Source organism: Drosophila nasuta, chromosome 2R (assembly GCF_023558535.2).
Source record: "Drosophila nasuta strain 15112-1781.00 chromosome 2R, ASM2355853v1, whole genome shotgun sequence".
NCBI lineage: Eukaryota > Metazoa > Arthropoda > Insecta > Diptera > Drosophilidae > Drosophila > Drosophila nasuta.
The window spans coordinates 28,715,438-28,741,271 of record NC_083456.1 but is presented as its reverse complement, the minus strand read 5'-3'; the positions used below and the strand labels follow the sequence as shown (position 1 = coordinate 28,741,271).

Below are 25,834 nucleotides of genomic sequence, written 5' to 3'. Positions count from 1 at the left end.
GTAGAACAATCAGAGTTCAAACTGCGGAAATTGCTAGAAAAAAAAAAAACAGGCAGGAAAAATAAAACAAAACTCAGAGGAATCAAATCAAGATACCTAGAAAAAGAAGAAACAACGATTTTGTTGTTGTTTTTTTTTTTGTTGATAAATCTGAGTAACAAAATTCTCACGCTGTTTACACGGCTCGTTGAGTCTTTTGGCCAAGATGCAAGCAGCCAGATAGCTGAGCAGCAAAAGCAGCAAACAAACCAGGTGCTAAGGCACCGAAAAGCTGCCAAATAATAATAATGGCAAAAAATTAATAACCCAAACGAACGAGCCCGAAAAAAAGCGTTAAGGCACGTACAAATGCGACAAACTGTGTAATGAAAGCAACCGACAAGAGTGAACAACAACAACAACAACAGTGAACAACAACAACAGTGAACAACAACAACAACAGTGAACAACAACAACAACAGTGAACAACAACAACAGCAAACAAGAGGCAACAATTACAGGTAGCAATGTGAGGGCCAAATGCAAATTGCAACATACTTCGATATATAATATTTATGTGACAGAGACACAATTGCAATTGTCCCGTTTTGTGGGTGGAGTCACATTTTATTGTCTGTTGTTGTTGTTGCTGTTTGTGATTGCATTTCAGGGTCAAGTTTGTGGGCCCCCGAGAAAAAAAGCAAACTGTAAATTGCCATTGTTAAGTGTCTCCAATTGATGATGGATGATTGATGATTGTCGCGTGTAGAGATCGTTTTATAAACGTGTAAATTTCTGTGTTGGCCCCTTTCGTTTTCCAGCGATCAACCAAGCTGTAGTTTTTTTTTATGATCATACCGGGTAAAGTGGGGTTAAAGGGTATGACAACTTACTGACTGATCGAAAAGACAAAGTATGAGTGTATAAGCTTGCCGAGCAAATTAAATATTTTTTAGTAAATTATATAAAACAAGCAAGTCAACTTAGTAGTTATATATATTTATTACTGATTATTATCATTTCTCAAAAAAACATTTCTTTCAAAAATTTCTTACGTTTAAAAAAATGTCACAAATATATAAAGACTCAATATTATTTAATTTGTAATTAACTTTTATTAAATTAAAGGATAACATAAAGAATTGTACAACAAATATAAGTTTAGAAATACGAAATTTGATTGCGAGCACATAAAAATTGTAGAAGTTGTTTAAGAAAATCTTTGTATGGGGAAAAAACGATTTCTTTCTAATTTGTTAATTTTTCAACTGCATATTATCTAATGTTGTTTATAAGTAAGGATGAGGTGTAGCAGATTGAATAGCAGCATTAATGATATCTTTAATCCAAGGCAGAAACCTTAGTCGCTTATCCCCATTCAGATTTTGCTTCTCCACAATTTTTGGCTTCTCGCGTTCCGGCATCGGACTCGTTTCCTCCGCGGAGTCTTCTTCGAACAAACACTGCATCAGCTGATAGCAACCTCCGTTATTTCGCATTATCATACTCGATTCATCGCAGCCGCAGCCATTCTCGCAATGATAGAGACAACTTCTGCCACGCTCCTGGCAATTGTACTTGCAGTAAGCAAAGCAATCCGGATAAGCTGAATTGGTACACGGTGCAATCTTCAGTGCTGGCGTCCAGTCCACAGCGAAGGCGAGAAGCAGACAACTCAGAGTAAAGGGCATCCACATGGTAGCTGCGATAACTCAAAACTGACTGAATGTTCATTATCATAACCATTACCAAACAAGTGAATGTAACCGGATTAGCTAGTGGAAACAATCGATTTAACGGGAATTAGCATCGGGTTCCCTTTTTGATATTCCAAGTTATTTTTGCAAATTAAACAGTTCTTATTTAAAAGTGATTAGATGAAGTTCTATATTTGGATCTAAGTTTTATTCCTTGTTGAATTTTGGTTTTAAGTGAAAACTAAATATGGTTAAAAATTTGACCTTACGTATTAGATTTTATTTAAATATTGATTTGATTTGATATTTCGTTATACATTTTTTTAATACAGCAGCGGATATTTCTAATTTTTTTTCTTGTTGTGGTTTCTGATCTTAAGTGAAAACTAAGAAAAAAAATCTTTTCTTTGTTTCCTGAAATTTAAAAAAAATGGTAAATGGAAAAAAAACAGTAATTTATATTATTCTGCTTTTGTCTCATGTTTTCTTATTGATTTTATAATTTTAAAATGTAGTAGCAGGTATTGCGAAGTCGAGCACACTCGACTGCAGCTCAGTTGTTTTGTTTAACAATTGATTGTTTGGCGATTTAACACATTTTAGTTTCGTTGTTTGTTGGCACCTGTTGGTTGATCAACTCCCTTTCCCCCTCGCCACACTTCTCATCCCCCCCGTGCATAAATATGCTAATTCAACTTGTCTATTTGCACAACAATTAGAAGTTATTTAGCCAGCTCATTGTATTATTTTGGCAACTTTCAAGCGGCTGCAGTCCGCATGAAATTTATATTTTATGCAAACATTTGTCAAATCACCAATATACAACTTCTATTTATACAAGTTTGGCAATTGGCGTGAAAACTTTTGCTGCAAATACCTTAATTTTTTCTTCCCCAAATTTGCATACCTGAAACGCTCAAGGCCACGAGCTCGTTTGCATTTCTGTGTGGAGAAGCAAGGGAGAAACGACCAGAATGGTTCCATAATTAAATTTGCATTTAATTTTCAAAAACTCAAACTGCGAAACGCTATTGAAAATATCGTTTACAGTGAAGAGCAATTTTAATGTTTAAACTCAACACAAATAAGTGCATAAAATATGCAAAAAATATGCAGTAATTGCGATGAGTGTTTAAATAAGCTGCACATGGATTTAACGATTGGGTATAATCGACTAACAAATACCATAAAATATGGCATAAATGTAGAGTAATAAAAGACTAAAAAATACACTTCTAATTATACTTGAAATGATAACAATTTGCTATAATTTGTTAAGCGTTAAATTGTAGAAAATTGCTTTAATATACAATTTGATTTTATCGGCTTTAAAGCAACTTTCGCGCAAAGTTCTAACAAATAAATAAAGAGGTCACTCTGAAGTTTGAATCTGTTGCAAATCGCTGGTCGAAGTCACAATGCTTCGTTCGTTTTTTCGCGAATTTTTGTTCGGAGGCAAGCCATATGAGCACGTCTGGCAACAACAACAACAATAACAGCAACGGTGAACAGCATCAGAAAGCAAACTCGAACTCAAACTCAAACAAGAGAACAACAGCAGCAGCAGCAATATGAACACGAACACCAGCAACAATAATCATCGCGCTGGCAAACAAAAATTGCAACAACAACGAGAACAACAGCAAACGGCAACAGCAACAGCAACGGCGACAATGCCAACAAATAAATTCAAACAATGTGCCGAACGAAATGTAAAGCATAAATATTTGCAAAAGGGACCAGAGCGAGAATGAAAGAGTGAAGAGTAAAGGAGTGCGGGGTGAGTGGTAAGGAATGAGCAAAGAGGAGAATTGCAGCTGAGCTCCCGTCGCGACAGTCACGTTTCACATGCGAACGAAGCGAACGATGCGAACGGACGCACACATCGCATAGATTGCGCATACGCCATGTTTGCCATACATATTTACGCATGTAGCATAAAGCATATCGCAGATGACGTTGTCGCTAGCCAGCCCAAAAAATTGGTTTCGATAGCAACGCGCAGCAGCAACCAACAACATCATCATCAACAGCAACATCAACATCAACATCATCAACAACATCATTATCAAGGAAGCAAAGTTCTGACACTGGTTTTTTTGGGGTAGAACGATTTTGATGTCAGCGCAGGCGGGAATTGAATTTCGCGCCAAATGACTGGCGGCTATTTTTCAACTGCTTCATTTTGGGGCAAACACCAAACTCGGTATCTGCAGCAACGCAAAAATCTCTATCCATCCACACACACACACTCGTATCTCTCTCTCAGTAGTCTGTGGCTGTCTGCCATTCAGTCTGTCTGCCACACTGTCTGACTCTCTTTCTCTCGCTCTCTCTATGTGTGTGTGTGTGTGCTCTGTCCTTGCAACTTATATTTAATGGTTAAATTTTGGCTTTTTCACGTTCACAGTCTGACGCGCCTCAAAAAGCCAGGCGCACACTTCACTTCACTTTTCGGCAGGCAGCCCATTAACAATTTTCCTCCTCGTTCTTTTCATACCCGCTACTTAAAAGGTAGAAGGGTATCATAACTTTGTGCCGGCAGGAAGTGTATGTAACCGGCAGAGCCTATAATGTGCATATATTCTTGATGAGCGTCAACAGTTGAGACAATATAGCTACATGTATGACCGTCAGTCCGTCTGTCTGTCCGTCCGTCCATGTGAACACCTCGATCTCAAAGACCATAAGATATAGAGATATAATTTTTTGCGAAAGCACTTGTTATGTTTGTACGCAGATAAAGTTTATTTCGAATTTGCGACCGCAAATCAATACAAAGCATAACTTTGAAACTAGAGTCTCATGTTGGGAGAGTCTTTATGATTCCTGAAAATTTATTTGCAATAAGAGAGAAAATGTAAAAGTTATTTAAGAAATACTTTTGTATGGGCAATATGGTATATTTGTAGTCTATGGTATATTTTCATTGTAGTACTATACCAGTATATAGTATATTTTTAGTATTTTTGTCATATATTAATTTGGTATATTTTCAGAGTAAAACAACACTGTTTTGCTTTTATTCGAAATTGGTATCACACACTTGACTGTAGGTTTCTTACTTGTTTTAATGTAATACTATATTAATATACCAAATATAGCTTTTAGTATATTTCAGTATTTGTATGGTATATTAATTTGGTATATTTTAAAATTAATACCACACAGTTTTGCTTTTATTCAAAATGGATAGCAGGTATCTCCCAGTCGAGCACACTCGACTGTAGCTTTATTCCTTGCTTTTTGCGGTGCCTGTCTACTGCTTGAGTGCGTCTCTCGCTGTCTCTTTGCAATGCATTATTTTTTTGGCTTTTAAAGCTAGGACTTATGTTGCACCCAGTTTTAGAACTTTAATTGAAATTTCTTGGCGCAAAGCGGCGACAAGTTGATTTTCCACTCGGCCAACAAGCATAACGAATTGGACATTAAACGCTACCGTTGGCCAAATTGCCAAACGGGCAAAACATCTTGTGCAATTGGCGTTAACAAGCGCATTAGATTTGCTGGCCAAGCGGACGAACGTACTCGTAGTTGGTAGTCGAGTCGTTGTCAGTCATTCAGTCAGTCAGGCAGGCAGCCAGTGGCCAATTTGGCAAGGCTGTTTGGGGAATTGGCCAATGGGGAGCGCTGGAAAAGAAGTCTTAACAACTGCCATTGCAAATTACTTGCTTTTGGTATAAATTGCGCATACGACACGTCGCCAAGCTGCCTGCAAAAAGATGCAAGATGCAACTGCTCAACTGTGCTGCAAATAAAAACAGCGCTTCAACACGCACAGCATCATCATAATCATCATCATAATCATCGTCATCATCATCGACTACCAAACTCATCCTGCAATTGCAGCTACTTCGACTTCGACGACGACGACGACAACAACAGCAACTTCTTCTCCACCTTCATCTTTGGCTGCATTGCGTGTGTGCGCTGACTGCGACTTTGACTTTGACTTGCCACGCCACGTTGCTTAACGTCCCGCAACTTCCCCGCACGCTGCAACTCAACTGGAGTCGACTCAACTCGACGCGACTCTGTTTGTAGTTTGCAAATTGTAACTAGATACAATTTGTAGCACAGTTTGTGTGCGTCGCTTTGTTTGTTGTTCTTGTTGCTGCTGTTGCTGTTGCTATTGCTGTTGCCACTGCGTTGACTTATTGCAGGAAGGAAAAACGCTGCCGGGCAACTCAATGCAGACGTCGTCGTCGTCGTCGTCGTTTCAGTCTCCCTCGTTTATTTGTGACTTTTGCTGTTGTTATTGTGGCTTGTTGACTGGTTGCACCCATAGTGCGTACTCGTTGCTCGTACTCATATGTCTGCTGTCCCCCTCTCTGACTCCCTCCCTCTCTCTCTCTGTCTCTCCGCCTCCGATTCTGGTTCTTTCCTGTGCCGTTGCCCATCCACGCTCGACTGCAGCGCGCTTGCACCGCCAACTGCTGTGATTTGTTGCATTTCTAATGCGCCTGTTTCACTTGCTCATGTTGCAGCAATGTTGCACTTGCCACACACACACACGCACACAACCATACAGAGGGCTCTCTTGGCCAGTCTCAGCGTATTCATTTTCGTCGGGGGAATTTATGCTCGCTCGCTCGCTTGTTTTGGTTTTCAATTTTCCAACGCGCTGCTGAAAAGTGTTTTGCTGCTTGTTTCTGATTTCTTCTGCTGCTGCAAGTTGAGGGGGCAAAGAATAAAAAAACACACAGAAAAAAGAAATGAATGCGTGCGTTTTCAATTACCCTCAAGCAGTTGCAACTCGCAATTCGCAAAAGGGCAAGCTGAAGTCAAGTAGAATGCACTCAGATGGCTATCGTGGCGAGCTGCATATAACATAGTGGTAAAATAGCCCCAAGTTCTTTTATACAGTTATGTACGGCATTATGCCTAGCCCACACATTTAACATATTCAAATAACACATACGCCCCGTTGTACAACATTTTTAATTAACGCAATTAGATATGGCCGCAGCTCGCAAGCAGCCAAATGAAAGATGATGAGAGAATGCAAATATGTGTTTTCATTGCTATTCAATTTGAGATGCTCAAAAAATTTACTTAAAATGAATGACTTCCTGCAAATTTTATAAGTTGAGCGAAGGCAAATTTCAGTTTTAGCTAATTAAGTAAATTTCATGTAAGAATCGTATATTCATTTTTAAAAAGTTCATCTTTTTCCTTTTAGTAATTCAATTTTACGATTAAGGATTTGTTTAACTTTAACTTAACTTAAGCTTTACTTCAGAAAAGTTTATTTTAAAGAGAATTACACTAAACATATTATATATTTAAATATATTTATAAATTGACCCTCAGATTATGTTTAAATAAACTAATCGATTAACTTTAAAAACAACTAAAGAAAAAGGAATTTGTGAGAAAACATAGATTATTTAAAGATTGGCCAAGCAAATTTGCATTAACATCAATTAATTAATTACTCTACAAAAATTAAAAGCAGAACATGCTCTCAAATTACGTTTTAATTAAAAGTTTAAAATTCATTTTGTTTTGCATGTTCAACAATTTGTAGATTTATTATACTTTTATCGAAAATAAATCACCCCAAAGCCAAGCAATTTATTTTCAAAAATTTCCTGTTTTTCAAGAGCATAAAAATCGAATGTAAATTTGTTTCCCAATATTTAAATCACATTGCTACCGTTCGACAGAATATTATGAGCGAGATGAACACGCCACTTAAATTTAAATTAAGAGCTCACATGTAATGGATTGAGTGTGTGTGTAGATCACAGATCGTAGATCGCAGATCGCAGATCAATCAAAGATGATATGTCAGCGAGAACAAATTGCGTTTAGATTGGCCAGGTAAATATTGTTTTGCTTTTATTATATTGTGCTTGGCCACTAGAAAGATAGATAGAAACGTCAATTAGCTGAAGTGAATGCCATCCAATTTACAATTCAATTAAGTTTATGGCAACTCTCTGGCGTCGCTGTCAACACATCTTCAGCAGCATCGTCAGCGTCAGCGTCATCATAGCGCGCGCTTCATTAGCAAATTCCGCTGTAAATTGCATTGACCCCACTCAGCTCTCATCAAAAGGAAGCGGCAAATCGCTGCCTGGCTGCCTCACTGGCTGCAACATCCAAAGTGGCACACACCCTGGCCACGCTTTTACGATTTGGTATTTGGGTTCATGGGGCATGCGGCATGCGGCATGGAGCAATCAATTGCAAGTGGGGCGTGTGAAGCAGCCACCCCTAAAAAAAAAACGAAACACACAAAAGAGAAAGACAGCACTTTTTGCATTGGCATTAACTGTGGATTACTTAAATGCTTTTTAATTGAAAATTTTCCCTAATTTCACTTAGGGGGATCAAGTGCAACCAGCACTAGGGCTATGCAAACAGAGAGCTGAGAGTTGAGAGTTGAACGTGGAACATCAGCAAGAAAAGCAGACATTGCTTTAGCTTCAGCACGCTTTGTCGCCTTGCTACCCTCCGACCGACTAAAAAGGGAAGTTTTTGCGTGTCTGGCCAAAAGCAGAAGCAACAAAAAAGTGAAAGCAGTAAAAACTACAGAAGTGGCAAGCAGCAGCAGCAGCAGCAGCAGCAGGCAGCACATCATCAATTTCAATGTCGCACGAGAGAGTCGCAAACCGGCAAAACGGTTGCCAACGTTTGGCGCTGTCTTTCCGCTCCCCTCACTCCCCTTCACTCTTCACTCCCTGCAATCGTTTTTCACGACATTGTTGTCGTCGTCTGGTTTGTCTAGTTTGCCTGTCTGTTTGCCTGCTGGGCTGCCTTGGATTTGGGCGTCAAATCCTTGGTAAAAGCATTTAACGTTGCACTGCATTAAGCGCTGCCAACCACCGCCACCGCAGCCCCAACCTCTCGCTGTCTGGGGGCCAACTGTCAGCTTTATCAACTCGACTGCCGCTTCACGCTGTGGCTGTGTTATCATTTCAGTGTTTGCTTTGCGCCAGCTTTGAAATTTCAATTTATCGCTTCATATTTGCCAGCTCCTCCTTCTAGCGTCATCAGATGAGCAAATAAGATATGCATATAGCATTTATACATACTATATATGTGTATGCATCAGTTGTGTGCATAACCGTAATTTGTAGCTCCAATAGCTGCCAGTTCATCAGCAAGTTCAAAGAAAAATAAACCAGTACTAAAGAACTCAGCTTCAAAATCTGTTGTCCCTGTTACTGATCTCTTATTTTTTTTGTTTTTTTTTTGTTCTTTTAGCATGCACTTGCCAAAAGGGGGAAATACATAAGTAGAGCTCTCTGCGGCTCTGCGGATGGCTGACTAACAGTTTCGTCGGGAGCCTTCATTATCATTAGCTTATCGTCATCGTCCCATCTAGAGTAACTGCATACACACTTAAAAAAATATTTCGGCAAAAGATGCGAAAGTGCAATGACTGTGCGAAAGAGACAAAGAGAGAGAGAGAGAGAGAGACTTGCTCTTTGGAACGGTTCCTTTTTTGTTTGCTCATTCGTCCGTTCGACGATTTGGCGGTTTCTTCAATTTTTCGCATCAGTTGTAATTCATACTTTCGTGCTCTTAACTCTTCCACGAAATGCGACGCCGTTGAAATTAACATGTTGCTGTTGTCTGCCAAACGATTTAGGATTTAAGAACCGTTCTTTGCTCGCTTTTCAACAACAACAGCAAACATCAGCCACAAGTAAGAAAGCTACAGTCGAGAGTGCTCGCCTTTCAGATACCCGCTACCCTTCTTTAATAAAAGAAAACAAGTGCAGTATTATACTGTTAAATACCAAATGAATATACCAACACATTGATATACCACTGTATTAAAAATACTATAGGATTATACCAAAACATACATATACGAAGTATTATTCTTCAAAAATACCGAATGAATATACTACAAAAATACTAACACATGCTATTAGCTATATTTGATATATTGATGTACTACCACATTTAAAAAAATACAAATTATACTAAAATGTACATATATGCAGTCTCATTCTTTATACCAAAATACAATAGTACCAAATTAATATACTAAAAAATACTGACTAACCTTTTTTTGGTATATTGATATACTACTGCATTCAAAATAAAATAAAATTATACCGAAATATACCTATACCGAAAAAATACCTAACTTTACCGAAATGTATATTTGGTATATTAAAATACTACTATGTATATTCACAATTATCATTTACATAGGTCCATTTAATATATAAAAAAAAAATACTGAAATATACCGAAATCTATATTGATTACTATCAACAAAAATTATTACTCTATCTCTTATAGTCTCTGAGATGTAGTTGTATATACGAACAGACGGATAGTCAGATAGTTATAATACCCTTCTTCAATATGCGTACTCGGTATCAGAAGTCAACACAGCACACTTCACTTGTGCCTTTTGCCCAATTCGGTTTAATTAGCATGAGAAGTGCCCGCCACAGCTGCTTAAACACAATGTCCGCATTCGAGTTTTGGTTGCAGTTGCAAGCTAGAATTGGAGCTGAAGCTGAAGCTCTGGAGCTCTGGAGCGGCGTCGCTTCCGTTGGCTGCGCACGCGCAATTAGCCAAAGCAGACGCCGTCTTAGGTACTTGACCGATAGTCTGTTTAATGAACTTTTCGCAACCAGAGAGAGAGAGAGAAAGAGAGAGAACTAGAGAAGGAGATGCTCTTTTACTATATTTCTTTTATTTTTGGGAGCTGGAAGAATGCAAAATTCCTGCATGCATTAGATCGCATTACTTAGAGAAGTCGAAGACGCAGTTGAAATCGCACCGCAACAACCGCATTGGAAATAACCAGTCTGCAGACTAGCTAGCTTGTTTGCCAGTTGGAAGCCCAATAAAGTTGGCCTCGGGTTGCAACAGCAGTTGCAGCAGCAGCAGCAACGTGTGGCATCTATATATAGCAAATGCCCAACTATAAATAGCTTGCGTCTTAAATGATTTTTGCTCATTAGAGCGTGCGTGTTGCCGACCGACGATCTTTGGACTTGCGAATCGTCGTCGTCGTCGGCGTTGTTGTCGTCGCACTGGGACTTGCCACACGGCCACTCTGGGGCACTGTTTGTGGCACTCGCCACAAGCCAAACAAAAAGTGACAACCACTAAAACAAAAGCGCAGCCGCATTTTCTACATGACGCTGCGAATGCCAGGAACATAATAAAATCATGTAATGGACTGCGCATGAAAAACAATGCAAAAAGCAACAGTTGACAACGTGCAACAGCAACAGTAGGGCGGATATCAAAGAGGAGCTTCATAGCTGCAGCTCCCTTGTTGTTACTATTTTGCAGCATAGTGTAATAAAAATAGCATGCCAGAGAGTCCGAGAGTCCAGCCATGACAATGATGATGAGGACAATGATGATGATCAAGCGCGATCGATAGTCGAGCTGTTCTTGCCTCTTTGCCAGTCGTCTGCTCAAAAGCAAAACAAAAGACTTTGGACACAAACTCACGCAGTGGACAACGAAGACGACGACGACGACGACGATGGCGGCGATGCCTGCCAAGAATGCCAAGTATCGTGTGTTGAATGCATGCCATGCATAGTCAGCAAAACACACACTCCCCTCCCTATCTTGCCCCTCCTCTTCAGTTACTTAGACTGACCGCCTTTAGGGCCGCAGCAGCATTGAAAACGAAAACGGTTTGTGCGACATGAGGCACGACAAAAGTCGAGAGTCACAGATTCCGATTTAGATTCAGACTCGCAGAACTCGAACTGGAACTTGGCAAGTTGGACACATGTGCGGCCATTAGGCTGTCAATGCAACTGCAACAACTGCAACTTCTGCTGCCCAAAAAAGATACACGCGCCAGATACAGATGCAACTGCAGCATCCAATATACTATTCGGTTGGTTTATGAGTTCCTCGCTTAAGTGACACAAAACGGCGGCTAAATGATGTGCACACAGATACAACACGTACTTTAAACTCTTCGCCAGAGTTCTATAAATAAACCCAGAGCATAAAGCTAAAGGCAAAGAGCTCTAGCTGAAAAAGTCATTATGAACACAGCATCTAATTAAAACCATTAAGATAAGGCTGCCACAAATTTGAGCTATTAAACTGAATACTTGAAAAGATAAATCTGACAGCGCGCAGATTCCTTAAAAAAAAAGAGGGAAATAGGAAAAATAGGAAAATGGAAAGTCGATTCGATTTAATTCCAGAACTGATTAAAAGTAATGGACGAAAGTTCAGTTTGATTTGATCGATGCCAGCATCAAAGCATCGAGCATCAAAGTTCTTCTTTGCATAAATTCATGATAAATTGAAGAAAACGCTGATCACCGTGACAGACAAATCACAGATCACAAATCACACTTTGATGCAGCCCTAGTCTCTGATAAGCCATAAAATGCGCTGACTAAGGCTAAGAACTGTGCCATTAGTCATCATCAAGAGCGCCCAGTCTTGGGGCTTTTTTCTGTGTGTTTTCTGTGTTTTTCTGTATTTTTTCGCCTTTTGCAAAACGCACCCATGAGCTGGCCGACATTTATCTTGATTATTGACGCCAGAGCTCGCCAGTTGCTGGTTGCAAGTCGACTGCGTTGGTTGCTCGCTTGGTGGCAGCCACAAAATGTTCTGTTCTGATCGCGACATAATTCATGCAACACACAAACACACACACAAAAGTTACGAGGCATGCTGCTGCTGCCCAGGGAGAAAGTGTGATTCACCTTTGCTTCGAATTCAAAGTATTTTTTTTGGACATGCAAAGTTTCTTGCCACTTGGCTTGGGAAGTTCAAGCGAGTTCATCTCTGGCCGTGATTATTTCGCTGCTGCTTCTGCGCATGTGTAGCAAATGCCAATTTAGAAAGTAAAAACAAATGATCAAACGAAATGGCCCAAACGTTTTCTGCGGCTGCAACACTTTCATTCACTTTACAATACTACACAAAAAATAAAACTAAAAAAAACAACGAACAACACAAAATCCATACGCGCAGAGCTGTTGCTTTATAACTGTAATAAAGTGAAGGCTGGCCAGAAAAGGTTTGTTTGTTGTCTTTTTTTTCTGTGTTTTTCTTCTTGTATATTTTTGGCATGTGGCCTCAAAAATCTACCTGTCTTAGCCATAGCCAAAGCCCGTGCCGGGTTCAAGGTTTTCTGCACGCTCAAAATCAAAATGAAATGATGAACATCATCATCATTTCTTAATTTTTATTTTTTTTTTCGTTGGTACTTCCTTTTACGCAGAGTGTCGCCCGGGCTGGAGTTCAATGCTCCTGTAGCTAGAGCTCTAACTACTTCTCTCGAACCATCTATTTCAATTCCCAGTTCCTGGCTTAGCTCAACTTATTTACAAGTTAGTCGAACCCTCGCCAGCCTTCAGTTCCCCATCTCCTCCTCTCAAGTTCTTGACTATTGGTCCATCATTAACATGTTTTATTATTTGTTGCCTGGCTCCGCGTTTGTTATGATACATGATTAATGGGGCAGGCCCAAATGAAGCAGCTTTTGCTTGGCTTCAGCTTTGGCCACAAAAGTTACGGCATCAGCAAAAAAAAAAAACCGAAAAAAATAATAATGAAGCGACCAGCAAAACAGCAGCTAATAACCGAAATTGTACAAGACTTTCTCTGAATTACGATTTACTTTCTGTTTCACAACTTTATAGGCTCTCCGATTTTATTTTAGAATCTGAACTTTTAACTTTTAAATATGTGCGCAAATTTTTGTTTGTCCACTTTCGCCTGCATTAAAACTGCAAATTTAAAGTTTACGAGTTGAATGTGCTTCACTTTGTTTTTTGGTTTTTGGCAAACAAACAACCGATGATGAACTACTGTCAAGCTGCTGGAAGTGGAACCGGTGTCATCAAAAAACCGAAAAGACCTTACAACATTTAACATTTTGATAGGCAAAAAAAACACACACTCAAACATAAACAAATTTGTTTATCTGAAGCTGAAGATATGCAAATTACTTTCACTTCACTTTCATTAGCTCATTAGTCGAGGCATTCATTCTTATTCTAATGCCTATGGAAAGTCAATCGGTGAAAGGGTTTCTTGGGATTTTTTATGAATACATTCATTCATTCATTCAATCATTTAGTTGGAAATCAATTTGCAATGTTGGGTGCGGAAATTCGTTTTGCACGCGCAATTATTTTTGTAGTTTCTTTTTGTTGTGAAACTCGTTTCAGCAAATGAACAATTAATTTGTAAAATAAGATGCCGCATAATGTATTTTGTATTTTGTATTTTGCAATTTGCATAACTTTGGCACAAAATAGTTATTGAATAAACATAGGAGTATGATAGAATGAATGAAGAGCTGCTCAAACGCGGCTCAAGAGCATGCAATTAAATTGCTGCTGACGTTCGACAAATTTTTGCAATCATTTTGACAATGGCTTTCAATCAAAATCTTGGCAAAACGATAAACGATCAGCATAAAAATAATATTAATTTCTATTCAACACAAAAATACATTTAAATTTTTAGCCAATTTTCGTTAATGTTGAGAGAGTTGATTGATGTGCAAACATTGCTGCAAAGCTCGTAGTTCGTAGTTCGATGCTACCGCTAATTAGACTCATCTTGCAACATGCGAATCTGATGAGAAAGCTGAGCCAAGCAGAATTGAGCTGAGTTGAGCTCACTGAATGTCTTCCTGTTTGGCTCAAATGGCATCTCAGTGCTAAAATTGACACCTTTACGCAGCGCTGCATACGCAGCTCATCAAAGTGACTCGGCACAAAAGTTGGAGCTGAGCAATGCAACGCGTTGCACGTAGCACGTTGTAGCACGTTGCAAAGTTAACCACAAGTTTCTGGTTCTAAGTTAGCCAAATACAATCGTTGGCTTTGTCGTAGTTGTTGTAGTTGTTGGTTCTAATCGATTTCTCTAACAAACATGAGGCTGGCAAACAAGCGACTCTCACTGCAGACAAACAACTGCAGCAACAACAACAACAACAACGGCAACAAGTGGCAAGTTCAAGACGTCGCCACATGAAATTCCAAAACATTTGCGCCTTTTTTACAGCTTTCAAGTGGGTGCAGCTTCATCTCAAATGCTCAGCACGACTAAAACATACCCTAGAAAACAGTGTAAGTACACAGAGAATAAAATATCTTAATGAAAAGAAGACTACAAATCTTGAGTGATAAAATTTTCATTCAAGAAACAAATCTTGATTAAAAAGCAGATTGTAAATCTTGAATTAAGAACTCTTAGAACTTAAAAAAAACATGTTCAAGCAATAATTCCAGATTGAAAAATTTCTAAACCAAGATTTCTTTCTTGAATAATGGTTTTAAGACTAACAAATATTGTTCCATATACAAATATTCTTTACTAAAAAATTCTTAAACAAAGATTTCGTTTTTTAATAATCTTTTTGAGTTTAAAAAACTAATTTTTTTATATAACAATTTTTGAATTTCAAGAATAGTCAAAATAGAAATTTAGTAGAATTTTGTTCTTGATTTATGAATTTACTTTAAATTTTGATAAATTGTAATTTTAATTCAATTTTGTATATTTTTCACCAGCACTTCTTTTCTGTGTTGAGGCGGCAAGTTAAGCTACCTCATTTGCATGCTGAGTGCAATGACACTGCGTGCATTTTTATTAATCATTTCTTCTAGGAATTTACAGCATTTTTATTGAGGCTAACCAAAATGCTGAGTGCCCACAGTCTCCCCTCCCCTCCCCCTACTCGACCCCTTCTCCCTTTCTGTGTTTATGTGCTAAACTCAATTGTAAACAGGTTCTTCTTCTGCTCGGCAATAATACTGCTGTTGTTGCAGTTGTTGTTGTTATTTGCCAAATTTAAATAACAACATTATACGTTAGCTGTTGTTGTTGTTGGAGTTGTTGTGTTTGCATTGCAATTTGGGTCATCGAAGTCATATATGCATGAAATTCAAGCAAATTACAATTTTTCCCATTCCCTGTTCGCCAGGATTAACTCACGGCTCATCATGAGCCGCATCCGAAACAGGAAATAAAGGCTATATATCAAATGGTCTTCGGGGCAGCAAATTTGCCACATGTTGCTGTCAGCAAACACAACAGAGAAAAATAAAAGGTGCTCCGCTCGGTTATCAGATATGTGCCACACCAGGCAGGGTTTCTAATGAATTTATGTGGCAAGCCACAGCAATTGCAGCAACAACAACAACAACTTCGGTGTCTTATCAACAACTAAATGACATTGCTAGGCAGGCCGCTTAAATTACAAGCACGCAGCACAAACCAAAAGACTTAAAGTGCAGTTAGTCCAGGGTCGGACTTGGTGGATTTATTTTTTTGCCGGCATCGCGCGACATTGACACTGAGGATTTAAATTGTGGCGCTCGCATATCGAATTGTAACTCTCTGCTGCTGCTGTTGAGCCGGTAAGACTTGTTTTGCGGATTGCATCAGAGCTTCGCCGGTCTGCAGCCAATATGATGTAATGCACCAAGTTGCAAGCAGCAAGCAGCAGGCAGCAGGCAACAGGCGCTGCAAATCGTCAAAAACACATTAATGCAAAAAATACACATATAAATAAAATATAAAAAAAAAAGAAACTAACTGCTTAAATTATGCATAAACAGAGAACGACGTCGACGTCGCTTGCCTGCATAATTTTTCATTTTTTAATAAATGCAACATTGCGTCTAAAAATAGCTTGCGACCAGCTGCTAAAATGTTGCTGCACAGGTTGCCAACATGTTGCCAGCAACATGCGCCTCGCTTCACTTCGCTTCGCTCTGCCAACCAAACTTGTGGCGGAAGTATTAGCCAGCAGCAACAAGCTAGCAACAAGCTAGAAACTACTGCGACAGCAGGACGCATGCGGTCTATAGTTATGCGCAATTATCTCAAATGCAAAACAATTTAGAATGTGCTAAATGGCGGGTATGCGTGACAACATTATATGCTGTAAAAGGTAAAGAAATTCACTGGCAAAATAACTGCTGAGTTGCAAATAAATCAAAATGATGTAGAAGTTTTCAAGTGCATGACTTAAAATGTAAATTTTAAACAACATACTTTTTAATTTATTTATGGGCATTCTTGATTTTACTACAAAAATGAATATTTATTTATTTTATTGAAACACAAACTAAGCAGAAATAAATTATTATCTAGTCTTAATAGAAATTGTCGGAAAATTTCATTATTATCACAAAACAAAATCAAAATATAAATATTTTCATTTTATATTTACTTTTTGTTCTTTTAATTAAAATCCAAATATAATATATTAGGATGCCATAGTAAATGATTCTACCTCAATTCCACTCCACGGTCCACAGCTCATTCCGCAAAATCAAAGCAAAAATGTGCTGAAATATACCTAAAATATACCTGGTTAATATACTGACAAACTAGTAAAATAAACCGAATGCTATATTTGGCATATCGATATAGTTCAACAATTATTTCTTAAGCAACTTCTGTAATTCTGATCCAAACCCAAATTTGAGTCATAATGAGATTAGTTACACTTATATATAATTTACTAATATCTTCTTTCAATACAAAACGAAATAAATGCATAAAAATGTTGTCTACAAATAATTTTTTTACTTCTTTGCTATAATTTTATTTCATATATTACTTTATTTTGTTGATATCTTCGCATTTCTTTTTTGAATAGTTTATTAATGAAACTGTAAACTGTAATATGTAAACTTATTCAGATTTTCATATTGTTTATAGATTAAAATTACAATCCATTCTAGCCAAGTATAATCTATATTCTTTACAGATTAAAATTACAATCCATTCTAGTCAAGTATAATCTTTATTCTTTATTTTCAATTCCCGATAGTCCATCATATCCCATTTCGTTGCCAATAACTCTCCAGGTATATGGTTTTGTGTACACTTTAGATAACAACTAATCGCATCTGCATAGTTACGTCGATGCTTGAAAACGGGCATCGGACGAATCATATTTATTTATAGCAGATGCGCCAGGCATTATCACTCAGGCTGATTCATTGATTCATTCATTCATGAAGCGCAACTGACTTAATTACTATATTGCTATAGCTCATGTACTTGTCCAAAGGTTCTCTATTCTCTGTTCTCTCTGCCCAAATCACAACTTTAGCACTTAGATCCGCAATTCAACGCGTAATTAATGATGTGTGTGGCACAAGTGTGTGTGTGTGTGTATGGTGTGTGTGGTGTTCACAATGCAAATCCCAATCCTCATTGCAAAAGCGTGATTCAATGGGTGTCCAAATTGCTAAAACCGACAATTGCTGAGATGCTGTTGTGGATGCTCCGTTAATTGAATTTGCTATCTCTATCTGGTTTGTTTGTTTGTTTGTTTATTTGTTTGTTAGTTTGGCTTGGTGTTTTGTCTCTTGTTGTGGCACATCGCAATTTATGCGCATTCAAATTGTTTCATTTTTGGAGCCTAGGAGCTGAGCAAGTCGATCGCCGTCGTCGACCGCCTGCGGTCAAATTCAACGGGCAGCAATTGACATACAAAACAGGCCACAACAACACAAACAAAATAGCAGCCTAAGCGCCACTTGAACGGCCAGTCATTGTTGTTGCTCCTCGCTGTTGACCGGGGCTAAGACCCAGAAAGAAAAAAAAAAAGAAATACACAAACACTTGTCGACGCTGAAGTGAAGAGCCGATGGAACGAACCAACCAACGGGTCACTGGCTTTGCCTCGCGTGCACTTTGGAAATGGGTCAACGGCGAACGAGCGGCAAAAATGCTTTTGGCCAACAATATCGCTAATGTTTCAATTGCCCAGCAATTGCTAGGCAAATTTTCGGGTATCATGAAAATCTTTAATTATGAGGCGTTGGCACGTTGCGTGTGGCGTGTTGCACAACCGCAACTTTAATCTACTTGAACGGATTTTCACCTCACTCGATTGATTTTGGCAACACACACACAGTTCGTTAGCAAATTGCAGATAAGCTTAACCACAAATTTACCCACATTGTTAACAGCTCGCACTCACCTGCATCTCAAGTCCAGGCTTAGCTCCCATTTCATAATCAGCAGCAGACGCAACTCATCAAGTATTTCACAATCTCAAGTTTGCAGTGAACTGTTAATTGGTTCTGCACAATTACCGTTAATCAGGAGGGTTCTTTGACATTTTTGTAGCAAACATGTAAAACTCAAATATAAATAATTAATATACTAAAAAAAGAAAAGAATCGTGTGCTGTGCATTAACCAAAAAAAAAAAAGCTTGTCGCCATTCTTTGCCAGTTTTGATGTCGGCCAATTGATATACTAGAAGTAGAACCACAGCAAATTGTTCTGTTTAATTCGTCACAGTGGTGAGAGACGACCTTCAGAGCTTGAGAGCGATGAAAGTGGGAAAGCTAAGAGCGCTTTCCATCATTTCATGCTCGAACTAAGACCATAAGCCTTTTAGCTTTACAATTGTTCCCCCCAGTATGCTTGCGCCCAATTCTAGCTGACAAAATACTATACACCAAAAAGAATACAGTAGATGTAGAAAAAGAAAGGCTTTTGAATAACGAACGAACACGAGCGAGTCTAACAAAAAAAAAGCTTTCACGCAGCTCCAAAGAAGCAAACAAAAGACGGCCACCAGCTTCTATTTTTTGTATTTGGTATTTGTTTGCGGTCTTTTGCTTGTGCCTGGCTCTGTTTGCCTTGGCTAATTTATCTCAATCAAAATTTATTTAAATGAAAAACTCAATCCAAGATGCGCATCCACTTAGCAGCGCCCGATGTACAGCATCAACGTTGAGCGAAGCGAAAAGAATCGAAACGAAGAGAAGAAAATAAAAAAAAAAAACCCTCTATGCAAATTGTTTTTTTCTGTGACGCGTCGCAGCATCGCCAAAGTTTCACGCGATTAGCATGTGAATCGCCAAGTGTGGCAAGTGGCACTTGATACTGGACAAGGCATTTAATTTGTGTGTCTTATCAATGCTCGCTGCTGCTTCTTCTTAGTCTTTTTGGGCTCGCCAAACTTTATGCATTAATTAATAAACGCTGAGCACGCAGTTCGTTAACCCAAAATGGGCAGCTTGATGACAGTTTTCTCAGCTTATGGAAGCTGCTGTTGTTAGTTATAAATTAAATTTGATGGCCGCTTTTCGGGGTGTTAAACTGCTTGAAAAGACGCTGTAAAATTGTGTGTTTAAACAAAAGACTTAGAACACGAACTTGCCCGCAAAAGTCTTTTGTGTGTTGTGTGTGTTTCGCAAAGTAGCGATTTCCGTTTGTTTCCTCTGGCGTTCTTTGCACTTTGATTGTGAGTCAAAATCAATACTCACGTTCCATAAATACAACACTTAAGAGCGCCTATAAATACTTGCTCTTTTTACCGCTTGCGAATGCCGGCTGCCATTAAATTTGGGGGAAGAAAAGCAAAAAAAAGTTCGCAACTGGAAGTAACCTTTCTGGGGTCGTTAGCCCGTTGCCCGTTGTCCGTTGTGTGTTGCGTTTTATCTGGGAATATCACAATGACAACATCTCCCGGTCAGCAAGAAGCAGCAGCTGTAAGCTTTTGCCACCGATAACCATCTTGATAAAATGGGTGTTTTAATCTTAATTTCCCCACGCTGGCCATCGCTCAAACTCTCGGAAAGTCAACGACTTTGGCCCATTGTGATCCAGAACTGTCTCTTAAATGCCACTAATAGATTTGTTCCCCTGCCAGCAACGGTTTTGTAATGCAAATTCATTTCGTAATCATTATATAAATAGTTCTGGGGATAAAACGTAACACGCAAATGCTGCTGACTCACGCATAGTTCTAGTCATTTGATATTCGGTATTCGGTGTGTTCTGAAGCAAGTTTCCCCATGCAAATCCCCCCTTGAGTTAAGCCAAGGCAGTCATCATCATTCTATTCTATTATGGAGCTGTGAAGCGACAAATATAATACGCGACTTTACATAATAATAATTAGGCAAATGTTTTCGGTTGAAAACAAACAAATAAATACATATCTCATAAAAGTATTTTTGTGGATTTGAAAAGCAACAATCGAAGATGAAGATTTTGGCATTTAACTATTTGCTATTTGCTATTTGTTGCTTAAATATTTCTTGATCTTTGTTCGGCTTACAAGGAATTCATTAATTTCTTTGCCTTTAATATTTTGTCATCAATCAGAAATAACTTTCAACGCACGCCAACATTATTAGTGCTCAATGAGCATCAGCGCTTTAGCTATTGTTGTTGTGGTCTATGTTTTTTTTTTGGTTTTTTTTAGTTTTTCGGTGTTTTGATGTTTTGGCTTTTGCATTTTGCTTTTGAATTTTGTTTCTATTTTCTCACTAATGACGCAAAATGCTCTGCGAACTTCATTAATTGTTTTATAAATATGCAGAATTAATTAATTTAAAATGCTATTAATTACACTTTAATAACTCACTTGAAACAAAGAAAGTAATCATAGAGGCAACACGAGTTCGTTCTAAGCCAGCATTGGAGAAGACTTTCGAAAGTGGCATTAGAAAGGCCAAATAATGCAGCTGCTAGCTGCCAGCTGAATACAATTAAATAATAAGCACTAAAGAAGAATTAAAAGTTATGCATATGCAAATGCATAAACATTTACTCGTGGCATATTTTTAACCGATGATGACTGCGAATTTAGCTGCGCAAAAGAACCGATAATCAAAATAGAAATCTCAGCCTGATGTCATGCATGGATTAAAAGAACAATCGAGCAAGCCGTCAATCTCCTTGAACTCTGAGTCAGTTCGTTGTGAAATACCCAAGGATCCGGGGTTTTATTTTTTTTCGCAATTTGCTTGTAGAAGCTGTAAATAGCTTATACCAATTTTCCAGTTGCACTATTTAACAGCAATAATAAAAAGAACTCGAAGCAATTTTAATTACTTCGAAAATGGTTTGCACCGCCTCCACCGCGTCAAGATTGAATGCGCCTCCGGGCAACACAAAAAAAGTGATGCTTTACTGCCGTTGGATGCAGTTCGATGCTGACCAACTCGACACGCATCATTTTATGCGTCTGTTTTGAGTTAATTAAGTCGCCAGGTGTTTTCGCCAGTTTACAATTCTCTCTGCAGCAGTTCCACATTCCCAATCCATGGCCCTTGACTTTGAGCAGGGAACATGGAAGTGGCCTAGTTATCCGCAGCCACGAAATTGGGGTTTCAAAGCAAAAGGCATGACGCCAACGCCACCGTCAAGCAACGTGTCAACGCTGTCAGCTTAAAGAGCCGACAAATGGGCAGAGGACAAAATGTTTGTTGTTAAGCTGTGAAATTTGCAAAATAGATTCGCAACAGTTAAGCAGATAAAAGCCGAAACAATGAACTCTATGCGTGGGTCAGCAACAGCAACAAAAAAACATAGAAAACCCACTTCTCTAACGCCCAAAGATACAAATGTATCTATGTATCTTTGTATCTTTTGCGTATGTGTGCGCACGCTTAGCCGAGTTCTAATTAGCAATGCTAGGCACAGTTTGGTATTTGCTTTGTGCACAAGCAAAAATGTCAGCTGTGGCAGCAGCAGCAACAACAACAACACAGCAAACTCGACTCGACGACTTCAAACATACAAATTAGAGCAAATAGTTACATACAAATAACAAATTGCCCAGCGCATGGTAACAAAAGTACCGTTACAATCGCCAGCTTGAGAACTTTTCTAAAAAAAAAAAAATAGAAAAAAGCATTGCAAAACTAGTCGGGAATGGGAATGAAAGGGGTTCGATTTTATGAGTGCCTCAAAAACGCTTCACTAGGTGAAAAGTGAATGGCAACTGAGACGTTCCAATCTATTTTTGAGTAGCCCAAAAAAACAACAGACAAGCAAAAATACAAAACAGAACTCTGTCTGAGGCGTGAGCAAAATTCGAAAAGAGCTTCAATGCACCTCTAAAAAAAAGGGTTTCCAATTACTGTGCGAATCGAGTAGCTCGGGATTATTATGAAATTATGAAATTAATGCAATCAGTCAGACTTTTGGCAAATTGACCTTGACAGCGGCACATTCAAATTCATTGTGACTCTCTCTCTCTCTCTCTCTCTCTCTCTCTCTTTCTCTCTGTCACTCGTGCGTAAAAATCATGTCAATAGAAAAGTCATTAATAAGCTTCGCTTGTCTATGAATGGGGCATCGCAGCTAGGCGTGAGTTGTTCCCCCTTTCAGCCCCCGCCCTCGCCTTCAGCGTGGGTGCCTCGACCGTTGTCCATTGTGTTGGCCAATTAGCAGCTGTCAAATGTTGTTGACTCTTCGACTTCGACATTTTTTTTTTTCGTTTTTGTTTTCGGTTTGGCCCTGACACTGAGGAAGAGCCTCACGAGCACACATTTGACAGCTGCACTTGAAATGGATTTTGATTTGGAGTCGTTTGGAAAGCGCTTCGAAACATTAATTTGGCGATGGGTGATGACGATGCCCAAGTTAAGTGCAGCGCCTGCATCGCTTAAGCTCTTAATGAGACAGCGATCATTTTTTCATTTTTTTCAATTTTTTTTTGTTGTCCATAGTGTGGCATTCAAAGGAGCTCAGACCAGAGACCGAGAGAGAACCAACACCAACACACATCCATTAAGCTCTGGCATTTGATGCGGCCGTTGAACCTTCAAATAGACCTTAACGAAAGAGAAAAACACACTGAGAACACACGCCAAGATGCCAAGAATGGAAAAAAGGCGATGTGAAACAAACGAAAATAAGTTACACAAATGAAAACTGGTTTGGATTTGGCGAACTTAGAACCCTAAATCATCAACAAAACAACTCTTACTCATATTAATAACAAACACACAAAAAAAATACACAATAATAAAAGAATACATCAAAAAATATTGCGCTAGTTGAGTCTATGAGAAGCCGCAGTGCGCTATATGATGAGCATGGGAATTCAATATAGGATATGGAACATGGAAATGAAACATGGAAATATAGAACAAGGAATGAAATAAGGAAATATAGAACATAGAATGAAACATGAAAATATGAAATAATATAAGGGAAGGAATAAAATTTGGAAATATAGAACGTTGTGGAATAAAATATGGAAATGTAGATCATGGAATAAAATATGAAAATACAGAATATGGAACGAAATATGGAAATGTAGATGATATAAATAAAGAATATGAAATGACACATGGAATGAAGTTTGGAAATATAGAATATGGAATGAAATATGGAAAAAAAGAACATGGAATGAAATATGGAAATAAAGAACATAAAATGAAACCTCATAATAAAGACTGGAATGAAACTTAAAAATAAAGAACATGGAATGAAACATGGAAATATATTACATGAAATGAATCATGGAAAAATAGAACACGGAATGAAACATGGAAAGGTAGAACACGAAATGAATCATGGAAAAATAGAAGATGGAATGAAACATGAAAATATAAGAGAAGGAATGAAATTTGGAAATATAAAACGTTGTGGAATTAAATATGGAAATGTAGAATATGGAGTAAAATGTGGAAATATAGAATATGGAATGAAATATGGAAATGTAGAAGATGAAAATAAAGAATATGGAATGAAGTATGGAAATAAATAACATGTAATGAATCATGGAAATGTAGAACATGGAATGAAACATGGAAATGTAAAACATGAAATGAATCATGGAAAAATAGAACACGGAATGAAACATGGAAAGGTAGAACACGAAATGAATCATGGAAATATAAAACACGAAATGAAATATGAAAATAAAGAACATAAATGAAATGTGGGAATAAAGAACATGGAATGAAACATGTGAATATAGAAGATGAATTGAATCATGGAAATATAGAACAGGGAATGAAATATGGCAACCAAAGAAAAGAACACACAATAGAACATAGACTAATGGGTAACATGGAATGTGTCGAATAAAATTTGTAACAAATTATAGAACAAGCAAAGAACATAATTCATTCTGAGAACATAAAATACAACTTTGCCATGGTAACAAAGTTCCTTAGCGTATGCTAATGCCCTTGACAGTCACCTTACACTTGACAACTTAATGCCAATGTTTCGGCGTGTAATCATTATGGGAATCACTAAAGCGGATTCTAATGGCGTCTGGCAAACGGAAATTGTATTGAAAATCGCCTTAACCTCCGCCACAAGCTTGCCACAAAGTGCCTTGCATACGAGAGCGAGTGCCACAAAAGTAGGTAAAAATAAAAAAAATCAAAAAAATAAAAAATTAAATATGTTTAAAGCTCGAAAACTAATCTTTGATTTCTTGCAGCCCAGACCAATATTCTAAGGCCGCTGATGCCGCGCTGTTGATTTGTCGATTTGTGCGATGCCAAAAGCAGATTTCATAGATCGCCAAATACAAGTAATAATCGCACACATACAGAAAACAAAATTGTTTTGACTAATTGTCTCTCTATCTGTATCTATGAAGTTGAAGTCGTGCGCGAGCGATGATTGAATGTGAACAGAGATCACAGATCTGTGAGGCTGAGGAAGCCTTGAAGCATTTTTGCAGAAAACTCTATCGTCAAATTCAATTAAACTTAAATACTTGTCGAATCAATTTGCCTCATAACTTTTTCATATATACACATTTTCAAAACACACTTACCCCCGGTATATTTGTTTTGCATTGAGCCCGGTTTATTTATCTGCGATCGAAGCAACCGAAATTCAAAGTTGAACGCCGATCATCATCAATATATTTTATTTCTCGCATTGTTTGCGGCTATTGTGTGAACGTACTGCGGCTAATTGCTTCCTTGAAAGTTGAAGTGAGGGAGACGGAAATCGGAAGTGCAACTCTCTTTAGTTGTCCCTTGGCTTTGGGCATAAACGTTGGCAATTTGGGGACGTGACAGCCGAAAGCAAAGCTCGACACATTCGCGCACGCGCAACGCGAAAATTTACGAGACTGTGGCAAATGGGCGACAAATTATGCCAAATGAAAAGAGGCGTGACCACATTGGCATTTATGCTCATTTGGCTTGCCTTGGAAATGCTCTGAGCAGCGTTAAATTCACTGAAAACGGTAGTCGAAACACCTAGAGACCGACAGACCGACAGAGCGGGAGATCTACGAGCTCGTAGGTGTTAGTTGATTTATTCGCGCATTTTGGCTGCCGTTTCTAATGCGACAATTAGAAACGGCAGTCGGCAGTCGCCAGTTAGCCAGATTCCTTAACCACTTGGCTGATTTATGGCGCCGCATGTATTTCACGAAGCTATTTGGGCATTTGGCACACTTACAGACACACAGTTAAA

The 25,834-nt window shown here is 38.4% G+C and overlaps 1 protein-coding gene and 1 long non-coding RNA gene across 6 annotated transcripts; one reads left to right on the top strand and one right to left on the bottom strand.

Annotated features, from left to right (window-relative positions):
* Positions 1-1,165: 1,165 nt before the first annotated feature.
* Positions 1,166-1,686, bottom strand: LOC132786339 (uncharacterized). The gene has a single exon (XM_060792847.1). It carries the CDS (start codon positions 1,674-1,676, stop codon positions 1,269-1,271), a length of 408 nt encoding a protein of 135 aa, XP_060648830.1. The 5' UTR covers positions 1,677-1,686; the 3' UTR covers positions 1,166-1,268.
* Positions 1,687-2,020: 334 nt separating this feature from the next.
* Positions 2,021-25,834, top strand: LOC132786185 (uncharacterized). Of its 5 annotated transcripts, none has more exons than XR_009632420.1 (3): positions 2,021-2,109; positions 23,107-24,758; positions 24,840-25,834. It is a non-coding gene; the product is annotated as an uncharacterized LOC132786185 (long non-coding RNA). The 5 variants fall into 5 exon arrangements; XR_009632417.1 differs by lacking the exon at positions 2,021-2,109 and adding an exon at positions 9,933-10,246 and having other exon boundaries at positions 22,739-24,758; XR_009632419.1 differs by lacking the exon at positions 2,021-2,109 and adding an exon at positions 14,119-14,731.

What these genes read in the sequence shown, in the direction of transcription:
- LOC132786339 (XM_060792847.1), bottom strand. Translation starts at nt 1,676, where the DNA reads ATGTGGATGCCCTTTACTCTGAGTTGTCTGCTTCTCGCCTTCGCTGTG.